The sequence below is a fragment of the Brienomyrus brachyistius genome, chromosome 21 (assembly GCF_023856365.1).
Source record: "Brienomyrus brachyistius isolate T26 chromosome 21, BBRACH_0.4, whole genome shotgun sequence".
Classification (NCBI taxonomy): domain Eukaryota; kingdom Metazoa; phylum Chordata; class Actinopteri; order Osteoglossiformes; family Mormyridae; genus Brienomyrus; species Brienomyrus brachyistius.
The window spans coordinates 4,316,713-4,328,849 of NC_064553.1; the positions used below are offsets into that span (position 1 = coordinate 4,316,713).

General features: G+C 49.9%; 1 protein-coding gene across 1 annotated transcript in view; it reads left to right on the top strand.

Annotated features, from left to right (window-relative positions):
- LOC125716356 (TRAF2 and NCK-interacting protein kinase-like) overlaps positions 1-12,137 on the top strand; it is a 53,329-nt gene that overhangs the window by 9,930 nt on the left and 31,262 nt on the right. The window contains 2 exon segments of the mRNA XM_048988561.1: positions 9,299-9,355; positions 11,400-11,525. Coding sequence (XP_048844518.1) covers positions 9,299-9,355; positions 11,400-11,525 — 183 coding nt within the window.

Genomic DNA, 12,137 nt, shown 5'->3' on the forward strand with positions numbered 1-12,137 from the left:
AAGATGAGAAGAACCACACGCCGAACGTGGCATTAAACCAGTGAGGCAAGCATTTACGCTCGGTTTCCATATTTAGATTTTAAAGAAACTTGCTCATGTTTTATAATACATTGCTGGTATAAAAGACCCGTCCTTCTCATCCCCCACCGTCGTCACGGAGAGGTTTGTTTTAAATGGCAAACTTCTATGGCACATGCGCTATTTATATCCCGTGAGCTCAGTGTTCCTCCTTCCTCACTCAGACGCTTCCAAGTGCGCTAGTAAGTGAAAACCTGTCACGTCTCTCTCGTACCGCGGCTGCTGGGTTTGTACTCGCCTCTCGATGAGTCTCATTCTGGCTCAGAGGCTTTTGCAGCTTTTATGATGTTCCCAAAAAAAAAAATAAAAATGGAACTCGCAAAGACGCAGAGGAGGCTTTGGGACAGTGGGTTGGATCTCCTAAAGCGGAATGAAATTATTACTCGCATTGGGCGAGATGTTCAGTCCTTCCATGAGTGTTAACAGGCCACCCAACAATTGCTGTGATTGGTTATTCCATATTTGAGGTGGGAAAACTAGCATATTACAAACAGTTTCCAAACATAGATAATATACATGGAAACCTACAGGAATTGTTTCGTAAATCCCAGAATTTCCAGAGTTTTTATTTTTCCAGCCACATACATCCAAGCCAGAGGTGGCGCTAGCGAGTCACGAAAACACAACATGGTAGATGGTGCAGAAGCAGGAAAAGGAAATGATGGTTGCGTGTAAGTTAATGGCCCTGCCACACGTCCAACCATGCCTTTCACTTTCTCCACCTCTCCTCGTTCCCTCTCTCCTTGTACTGCCCTTCTGCCCACCACCACAATAATTTTCAATTAAATTACGTTTGTTTCGTAGTTGTTTTTTTTTTTCCCGTTTACTTGACACATTGAGAATGAATAATTAACATACCATAGCATGACACACATAATTAATCCTGTGGCCTGAATCTCTGATGATCTTTGAACACTGACGATGCTTTCTTCAAAGCAGCATCGCAGTTGCGTCGTTAATCTTGAAATGCAATGTTTCACGAAGCAAGTGGCTGGCGCGTTGAAATGCATTGCAGAGGTTACGGAGACGTACCGTTGGCCTTGGTGTTAAATCCCGAGGGCCTTCTTTGGTATCTTCGGCGGTATGTTTGACCGAAAGCGCCTCCGTAGATGCAGCAGTATGTATAGCAGGCAGTGTAATACATCACTGTATCACTCTACGGGTCAGAATGGCTATAGGGTTATGGGTCGTTTAGCTGATTATCACGTTACTTATCAGGCTATAATCGATCCACTCTGTCCTTGCAAAGAAATCGAAACGAAATGTTAAGGGTAAAAAAAAAAACTTGGTTCATGGAGCATGAGGGAATGTGGAGAGCTGAGAGAATCCTTTCCTCTCAACAGTCTGAGAACTGTTGGTCATGCTCACCAGAGAGTGAGAATCCAAACACGACCTGATTTGGAGATCTATGCTAGAATTAGGTTTCTCCACTTCACCCCTCTGGGGATTGTGCGGTGGGTTGCCGGGCATCCCACAGGAAGTGATGTAACACTTCAGTGTTTGTGGCGAGACCCAAGGGTTTTCCTTACTTAATCTCTGACAAATGGGACATTTTGTAATTACCAAGACGATCTCAGGTATATTCCTTTATTTCAGGTGGTAGTAGGAAATTGTGCTGTTCATTCTCAGGAAAAAGTACCAGTTTGTACCTTTTGAGGGTACAATTACTTGTTGCTGGGGTTGTACCCTCAAAGGTCTACCATTTGTACCCTAGCTGTAGGTAATTGTACCTTTGTCTGATTTAAAAGTACAGAAGTGGACTTGTGACCATGGTGATTCTGAAGAACATTTGTGCGCCGTTGGGGTACATTAATGTTGTTTGTACCTTGAAGGCTGTACCCTTTTTTTTCCTGACGGCAGAATTTCTGCAAAAATATGAAATCTTAAACTGTCACTTTGAATTTGTTTCGTTCTCTTGCTCTCCCGTTCTCTTGCTCTCTATTATCGTATTTATGGAGCAGAAGGTGCTGAAATTCCTTGTTTTTTTTGTTTTTTTTTTAAATAAAAAGCTTTGCTTCTCAGTGGTGGGATGTGTCACTTTTGCTGAAACGCTTATTAAATATTCAGGAGGCAAGCGGTAGCTGAACGGGGAGGCCGCAGCTCTGGGAGATTCTACCGTAAACGTACGGGAATTTGGAATTTTCTTTCCCGTTTATGGTGGGGGGGGCAGCACAGCTCTACAGCGGTGGCTGTGAGGTATAGATAGATAAGACTCTTATTAAAGTCTGATGCTCGGGGTTAATTTGAGGCTTTGCGACGTGAGTGGATTCCCGCGCTTGTTGCTACGGCCTCGTTCCCGTCTCCCGGGGCCCGGCTTTGCCGTATGACGCTCCGTGTCACGCAGATCGCTGCCTTGGCAGGGGAGAGGCTCCTACTACCTGCCCTTCCTGGGATTAGGGCTGTCAGCTGCTCTACCAGCCCCCCCCCCCCCATCCCCACCTAGCTGTGGAATGGTACGACCGCGTTTACAGGTTTATTGTTTTCTTTAATAATAGAGCTCACTGTTTCTGTTGCTGTGCAATCAAACATGTCCGGAGTGCCCACATTTCGGCCGTTTTAGTTTTGCGGTTCCATTCGGGAATGGTCTCTCCCTTCCGAGGAATTGGAATTGGGAATGGGAGGGATTTGGGGGACAGGGGGAATGGGGGGGGGAGGATGTCTGACTCAGGGCTGTCAGAGGGCAGGGGAGTGAATATGGGCAGGTTTCGGTGTGTGGGGGGGTGGGATTCCGAGCAATTGAATTGGTATTTAAAGCAAACCCTCGTTCTCTCTGCGCTCTCTTAAGAGGAGCTGTTACGCAGCCATTTGATGGGAGCTGGGGAGTGGCTGATTAGCTCGCCTTTGCTTGGAGGATGTGGAATGACCTCTCGCTGGCGGAATTCCAGCGTAGCACCGTGAACACTTGCCAGCAGGAAAGCGTGGCCGGCAACAGGTTATCCGTCACGGGTGCGAGTGGGGTCTGTCCGTCATGACCAGGCAGAGTCCAGTCTGTAAAATAACTCTGTCTATGGGCCTCGGTGGGGGCCTGGAATGTGCCGGAGAGCAAACGCATTACCGAAAACACCTGTCGCGCGAATCCTCCCAGGGATCCCCAGCAAATGCACCGAGAGAGAAATCAATCCGGATGTTCGGACAGGACCGTTGCCGGGGAAACGTGTGAAGGTCGCTCATCTCCACGGGTGTCTGGCTTGACAGACGTCTTACTTAGACTCCACTAGCCGAGTATGTGCAGTCTGCAGTGACTCGCGCAATTTTCAGCAGGACAAAAGAGAACATTTTTCAGTATAATCCTTTGCTTTTTTTTTTTTATTTTTAAATTAAAATATCCCTGCGTAATTCCTATTATAAACACAAGTCAGCCTTCCATGGTTTTGCTTTTAAACACCAGTGATCCCAGCTCTCTAGCCGCTATGCCGCCTGCTGGCTGATAAAAGTATAAGCAGATCTTCTGGCTCTGTGTGCTGTGCGGCTTGCCAGTCTCCTGGTGACTTCCTGTGTGACATACCCAATGTGCTGTGTCACCGGCCACCCCCGTCTCCCCTGTTGCCACGGTAATTACTTTGCAAGCTTGACTGCTTTTCCCCATTAAAGCCAGAAGTCTCCAGGGTGCTTGGAATTATTTCATCGATCCTGCTTTGTTTTGGATGCCCCCCCCCTCTTCTTTGTCCCCCTGTTTTCCTTCAGAGCCTTGTATTTGACAGCAAAGGATATGGTTGTTTGCGTATAGTCCGAATTTACATGCAGTCTTTCTCATTTCGCACTCTGAATCCTGGTTCTGGTCTCCCTGTGGGCCGGAAACCGCTTGCGGAGGCCCGGTGTGACGTAAGCGTGGCTCAGGGATGGCCTCGTCGTGGACCCCCATGCCCACACGAGCGGGTTCCACCCAAATACAGGCTGCGTGTGGCTGTGTTTGTGTGTTTACTGCTACGGTGTCGCCTGCCCACTCTGACTCATTCCACACACCCAACACCGGATCGCATGGGAGGCATCATACAGCGCAGGCAGGAATACTGTGTTGGGCTGAAGATCCGTCCTGTGGTACGGAACAGCGCGGGGCTGGGCCTGGAGAGCTGCTTCCGGAATCTTCCGCAGGGTGTCTACGCCACCCGTGCACGTTTGCATCTGTCCTTTAGGATGAGTTTGGCAGAATCTGCATGAGTATATGATTAAAAACGCCCCTTCTGCAGCACGGGGTCCTGAAGAACGCGCCACGGTCATTCCGGGGAGTCGACACTGAACTGACTTTCCTCCTTTTTTGGGGGCGGGCTTGGGGGGGGTTGTGATTTACACAAGTCTTCTTGGCTGCTTCATGACCTGCCACAGAGGCTCCGCCTCTGCTTCCCCATTGGGTCTTCAGCTGCGGGGACTGTTTCTCCAGCCAATGGGATCCTCTACACCGCAGAGTGGAGTTTGGCAGCGAGTGCCCCCATTACTAAGCGCATAGGGAAGCTGGCCAAATATGCCGTTTGCTAACAAAGAGAAGGTGGGGCATCTGTGGGAAATCCATGGCTAACCAGCAGACCCAAACCCAAATCTGACTGGCAGGCGGGGGACACTGTAACGGAGTCACCCTGTAGGTATTACACATGATTATGTAAAGGGCATGAAACTGAACGTGTGTAGAAAGGGATGGTAACCATAAACCTGGGCGATGGAGGAAGTCCGACCAGGTTTTTCCCTCGTATGATGACTCTTTGTGATGAATCGATAACCAATCCCATCTCTTTCTTTGTTCAGCTTCCGTGAGTTTGTTTGTACGTTGCTGCTTGTATGACCAAACGTCGTGAATCACGCAAGGTTACTCACACATGAAGTCAACGTGGCACGGACCTGCATGTTATTTGAGGACACGGGAAACTCTGAAACCACCCCCCCCCCACGTAGGACTAACTCCCAACAGACCCCAGACTCTGGAGTAATCATCTGTGATTGGTTGCACTGAAGAGGGTCCAAACTGGAAACGCGTGCCAATGAGGGACCGATCCGATAGACTTTTTTTATTGTTTGACAGAACGGCAAAGTCTTTTTTTCACGTTCGTTTGGCAGGTCCTGCGTTTGATGCTGTGCCGTTGGTCGTCCAGGCGGCATTTTGAACGCGTGTCATTTTTAGATGGTCTGTAATGTGACAGATCTCCATATTTATGAAGTGTTTTATTAATGGGCGAAGTTTTACATGCAGGGTAACCGACAACCAGGATCACATGGCATGTTTAGCTTAATGCTAAGTGGTGCTGCCGGCCAGTCGCGTTCTGTGAATGATGGAATAAAATTTAGTGGCTAATACACTGTCTACATTCAGGTTTTGCCCGGTAACAGTCATCTGCAGAGACGTCAGTGGACATCAGTGAGCAGCAGGTCCCTGCCCCCCTCCCGCCTGTCACCACAGATCCCGTATCTAGGTCATGCTTCCGTGAGGATATTCCGAGCGGCCAGTGGGTCGGTGGTTTAAGCTGGCCTGGTCCACCCCTCTTCCGTGACCCACTTTGGCGAGCTGAGGCCCCATGACAGGCCGGACTAATGGCCGGCATCCGGGGGCTCGTGTTTAATTACGCAGAGAACGGCGTGTTTGTGCGCACACGCTGTTCTGACCCACTGTCCGCGATCCCTCACATCACAGAAGCCGCTTCATCATCATCGCGGCCGGCTAGCTTCACCTTCGTTAGCAGTCGGGTACGCGCTCGACGCTCACCTTGCCTATAATTTGAAACGACTACTGCTTCTTTGCCAGCGTGCCTCTCGAGAAGCGGCCGTCGTTAAGCGTCCCCCCCCCCCCCCCCCCCCGCCGTCTGTGCACTTCGCTTCGGTTAAGCGGCGCCGGTTTAGCGTGCCGCTAACATAGCTAACCGAATGCTAGCGCCTCGGTTTACTAGCACTTTGCTTGAGTGCCGTCTTGCGCAGAGCACTGCAGACAGGCAGCATCCCGTGTCACGCGGTGCCTCCGCGGGGAGGCTGTGTCAGCACACGCTCCGCACAGGAGTGACATCTGTGTTGGGGTAGCGTGGGAGACGTCCACCGCTATCTATTCGCGACGTTTCGGCGCATAGAGAAATTTTATTGAGGAATTTTAATAATTGATAGACACTGTGTCTTTCTTTTATCTCTTTCACCCATTGTTCCCAGCCGAAAGGTACTTTTGGTGGGCCAGTTTAATTAGCCGCCATCTTGGGAAGGTCGAGAAGAGTCTCATCTCAAACAGCCTGTTGAATGAGTATGCCACAACACCCCGTGATTCCAGTCTCCTACCAGCAGGTGGCGCACCCCATATGGAACACCCTCCTTACCAAGAGCAGCGTGCGGGATTACAGACTGATTTAGGCACCTGATCGTCCAAAGGCTGAACACCCAATGCAATCATCTGCATTATTTTGGTTATGTCTTTAGCTCTGGTGCTGCCAACTAGTCCAAAGAGCGGCCAGTTATATCAACCAAGACTGACACGTCGGACTGATGCCTACGTCTGATTTTTGACGAACGTTGGCCAATACCAGTATGTTAGCCTATATATCATGTGTCTCTACTTAGCAGTAAAGGCTAATTCACATCTACGCCACACTCAAGTGTAGCTTCAGTCTTGTCATTATCTGCTGTCGCTGATAATCAAATTCAAGGCCTTAAGACACGAAACAGCTATTCACTGGTAGACTAATGATCTTAACTGAGATTTAAGCTCCACTTATAATTCATTGAGCTGGGTTGTTACTTAAATAATTAGGGTTATTGATAGTGGCTGTTTGCTGGAAGGTTGACGGGAATTTATAGCCCTTCGGTAAATTGGACCCCGTCCCACCAGCGGAGCGAGAATTATGGGATGTCATTGCCGTGAACCCAGAGAGTTTCCTAGCACAAACCATCATGGACTCGCTGGAAGGGATGAGGTGGCACTTGAGGGCCTGGCGTCAGGAGTACCTGGGAGGTCAGGATGTGGTGTTAGAGTAGGTGCCGGGGTGTGCTGGGGACAGGTACTTTCCTTGAGACTTAAATGGCAGCTCCCTTCAGGGGATTTAAACCAGCAACCTACCTGTCACAGGGCATTTTAGCATTTCTTGTCCTTTCTGCCCCAGAAAAAAAGCCCTTCCACACTGCTTCACTGGAATGTTACAGGCCTTGTTCCCTCCTCAACACACCCAGCACTTGTTCCCTCCTCTGAGCAAGTCCAGGTTCCCCAGGAGGGGTTAGGGCTCACGGCTCAGCCGAATCTTAATGCCATTGTTTATTCCGAAACAAACGCCTACCCTCTTTGGATCTGGATGACATTCCTGGTCTAAAAAAAAAAAAGAAAAGAAAAAATAAACACGGAGACAGTGAGGCGAACGAGTCTCTCAGTATTTCATAACCAAAACGCCAAATCTCCAGAAAGTTCAGTACCATGACCCAGGGACAGGCCTCCTTATCTTTAAACCCTTATAAATGAAATACCAGCAAAATCGCATCTATATATCGTTTTTTTAGTGAAGCGTTCCTTCTACTGGATACCCAGGAATGGATTTCACGCCTCAGTGTTTCTGTATCACTTCTCTTCCTCCTGCTTTCCCATCTGCTAGCGACACGTGTTTTCTGTATATCTCACGTTTGAGGTCACCGGCACATTCTCTACCCAGAATTCCGATCCTCCATCTATGTAATAAGTCAGGGGGGACATTGTCTCGCTCCGTCAAACTCGCCTGGAATTGGACTCGCTCGCTTTGGATGACCTCATCTACAGCACTCGTCGTGTGTTTTGATGCCGAGAAGGGCACTGTTTTTGTCACTGATCTCGTGAGTTCAAAGGTGATTATTTATTACAATTCTTTTTTTACAAGATGAAGCACAATCCGCCCACCTGCCTTTTTAATGACTCATTAAATGGCTCCAGCCTGCAGTGGTGATTCAGCGTCTTCATTGTCTCCTCGTTTGTTTCTAGTCCTTTTTCTAGTTTGTTTCTAGTTCCTTTTAAATGAACTGCAGCAGACGAATACGCTAGAAATCATCCACCCCCGGGTTTTTCGCAAGTTGGTCTCCGGGAAGCCGCAGACGGTTCACATTTTCGCTCCCTCCCAGCTCCTAGGGAGCAAAAACATGGACTGCTTGGGGAGTCACTGAGGGATCCTCTCGGACCCAGAACAGAGTAAAGGAATGAAGCAGCTCCTCTGCCGCGTCTGCAGGCAAAGGCTAATTAAAAAAACAAAAAAGCCCCCCAGGAACGGTACCCATCATCCAAAGAGCATCCAGCTGTGATCCTCTCCTTCATCTGTCCGCTTGCCTCTCTGGGTACCTATAATTGTTTGCTTTGTGTCCTCAGTGTGACGCTCACAGCTGATTGGCGTGGGTCTAATTGTCGAGGACCCAGCGACAAGGGAACCAGGTGTTTAGACAGGGGAGGGGCCACGGAGCCACAGGCTTCAGCTGAAAGCTGATTGATTGGCCCTTGCAGTGCCCCGTTTCCTGTCACTCACCGATTTCAAGACATATCATTGGTCATTGGCTAATGATACGACTTCCCCCCTCTGTATCAATTATAGTGACTCGTGTGCCTCGCGTATCTTGCTGCCTCGTCTTCCTGCTGACGATTTGCGTTGCTGCATGCGCGTTGGTTGCACGGGTGGTGCTGCGCCGCGGCCTCCATGTGCCCCCCCCCGGGTGTACAGGAAGCTAATTGCATTTCTGAGGAGCTGTTGCCCCCTGCGTCCCAATCATGATACTAATCTGCAGCTCATAAGCTCGGATTGTTTTGTTTTTGTGCGCATTTGGTGACTCCATGTGCGCCTCACCCACACGACACCTCAACTATTGTTGTGTCAGTTGAACTTGAACCAGCATTTCTGTTTGTGTCCTGTTTAAAGGACACCCACCTTCCCCTCGTCACCGGGAAGCTCGTCCCAGACTCTCTTCTCGATGATATTGCGCGTTTTATAGGGTTAGAGGTAGGCACGCCCAGCAGTTCAACGGCAGCCGTTCATTCACACGATAAGGGTGGGGGCTGGTTTGTCTCGATGGTGCTCACGTTAGGGGCACAGCGCTGCTTATCGTTCGAGACAATCAAGAACACTGAGGTGTTGTTTTTTTTTTTTTTGTTTTGGTGCTGAAGGAATCCGTCGCCGCCTCTTTCGGTGGAATAAATTTGGTAGCGTGTCGTGGCCTGTTATGGCTGAGAAGGTGTGCCAGGTCACCCAGCCGACGGTGACGTGCTGCCGAGAGCTACAGATGGGACAGTGATGGTGACTCCTCCTCTCGTCCTCTGCAGGGTCGTCACATGAAGACGGGTCAGCTCGCCGCCATCAAGGTCATGGATGTCACGGGGGTAAGTTGCCAAGCTCCTCCCCAACCACCCGAGCAACCGTGTGCGACTCGCGTCTCGATGATGAGCCAGCTCTGGATTTCTGGTGTTGTGGGCTTGCGGGGAGGAGTAGGGCTAGTTGAAATTGGTTGAGGGAAAGTTAAAAGGATCATAGCTGTATCCTCCTTTGAACCCCGAAGCCTGAGGCCAGCTTAGAAGTCCCTTCCATCAAAGGGTAGAATCGAAAAATAACATCTACGTACGGCACAGTCCAGATGCAGACGGCTCCTTTCAGATCACGCTGAAACGCGGCGACTACATGCAATAGTACATTTTCTGCCCAGATAATTTATCTCCCCCAAGAATGCATCCTGGTACATAAAAAGCTGCTCTCTTCCTCCCGAAACGCCTGTCGCATCTCTGCTGTCCGCAAGTACCGGTGACTAACGACTCGCTTCCTTAACACTGCTCGCGCAGTACTTCCTCGCCGCCCACGCTGGAACAGAGAGAGGCCGCAGCTAGCTGTCGCTTTGAAGGTGTTACATCACCTAAAATGCCTGTCTCCTCCCCCTCGCCGGTGAGCATACGGATTGAAAGACCAGGGGTCTGGACTGGCTTCCCTTCGCCCTTCGGCAAGTGCCCTTCGCTAAGTGTCCATTGCCAAGTGCCCTTCGCTAAGTGTCCATTGCCAAGTGCCCTTCGCTGTGTGCCCTACACAGCTTGAAGCCCCGGATCTGAAATCAGACAGGCCGAGGCAGTGCCCCATCACATGTGACCCCCACAGGCTTCCTATGGCTTCCTCCACTCTATATCAATCCAGTCCGCCCTTCAAAGAAGGGACCCCCACCTCCGCCTTGGTGATGGGGTCCTGGTAATTGCCTCGCTCTCCTCAGGGGATGTTGGAGCCCTACAGGGAACAGACGGACCAGTCCGGAGAAGGAGGGTGGCAGGGGGAAGAGGCTGTGAGAGATGGGGGGGGGGGTGTAGAACAGTCAGGAACAGGATTCATCCGTCCAACCCCCCCCAGGACCTTGAGAAAACACTGTGGGCTGGTGCTGGCTGAATCACTGCTACTGGTATCTTCTGCCTCCCAGCTGCATCTTCATATTTGTGAGATGAGCTGGAATTGTGTGTGTTTTTAATTGGCCTAAGTGGATAGTTAAATCGCAGATGAGCGCCGCTCGATGGGGACATCGCTGAAGTGTGTGCTCCACATTCTGTCCGTTTTATGAGTGTTTGTTTTTCGTGAACAAATTGTGTGTTTTGATATTTCACAGCTAGAATAATCTCACTGTGTCTCTCCCCTGTCCCTGTTGGGCCGGGCGGGCCGTCAGTTAAAGGAGAGCGAGCGTTTGACCGCGGGCAAACGAAGCCACTTGTACCAGCGCCTCGGCGATGGAGGGGAAGTGCATTTGGGGAAGCGGGGCTCCGCCCGGCGGATTGTGATGCGGTCGGACTGACAGCTCGTGGATTCTGTGCACAAAAAACTGCCGTGTCAGCAGGCCTGTGATAGTCACGGCAGCACATCCGCAGAGGGTTGGTTTCAGCGAGTTGCATCACGTCTGTGGTCCAGGTTACTCTGGAGGTGACGTGTAACTGAGCATAGAGATTTATTTGGATAGCAGAGAATTGGGGACAGTGGGGCAGGAGTAACCAACACCTCAATTACTCCGCTCACCCATTAAACAAGGGGTCTCAAAATACCAACCTGCGGGTCAAATATGGCCCAAGATCCTGCTGCATTTGGCCCTACCGCATGATTTTTAATCATAATTTTGAATAATCATGATTTTCAAATCCAGCCCGCTGATCAATTGATCGGTTTCCACAAGGAGGGAAAAAAAAATCTAATTAGTAGTGGCATAATTTATTCTACAATAAATGTAACCTCCTCCCCCCGCCCCACATGCTCGACAAATTTTACTGCCACTTCAGCAGAAGACCCCCTCATCAGTGCCTCCCCCCCCAAGATCATTATAGCTTTTTTCCGTAATTATTATTTGAGCCCCATGGCTCATCTGTGGAAATGTCACCTAAGGTCACTGACTTACTTGTGCTGTCCAATCAGGACGAGGAAGAGGAGATCAAGCAGGAGATCAACATGCTGAAGAAGTACTCCCACCACCGGAACATCGCCACCTACTACGGCGCCTTCATCAAGAAGAACCCGCCGGGAATGGACGACCAGCTCTGGGTGAGGCTCCGCCCATGTGGCTTGCTCAAGCTATCGGCGGTAACTCCGTTATCTCTGAATCAGACGTAGCGACAGTAGCTGCGTGGGTTGGAGTCCATTACAATGTGCGTACTATCAGAATCGCTACGTGTGTGTCATATGCACTCTTGACTTCTGTTAAGTGATATCTACGAAATTCTTCACCTGAAGAGATCTTACCCTGATTTGAATCTGCAGGTTTCTGGATTAGCTACTTGTATTACGGCACGACTCTTCCGGCTTTTAATAGGTCCTTTTTCAGCTTTAGTATCTCAGGCATGCTCTACTCTGATCTCATCTCGTTATTCTGTGAGACTAGTGAGTGTTGATAGCCTGGAGGATTGGGCTTCATCTCCTAAAGGCATGCTGGTTCATTCTCTACACAGTTCCATCGTGGCTCACTAGCTCCTCAGGGGGGGGGGATCTCTTTCCCTGACATCCTTGCATCCGTCCATCTCCTCCCCAATCTTTTTTGGATCTCTCTGCAGGCTCTGATGCTTTTACAATACCTCCCCCCCAAAAAAAGAACCCCTTCATTAAGCAGTCAGGCCAAACAAACTGCCCAGAGCCAGGACTACAGCTACCCGCCGACAG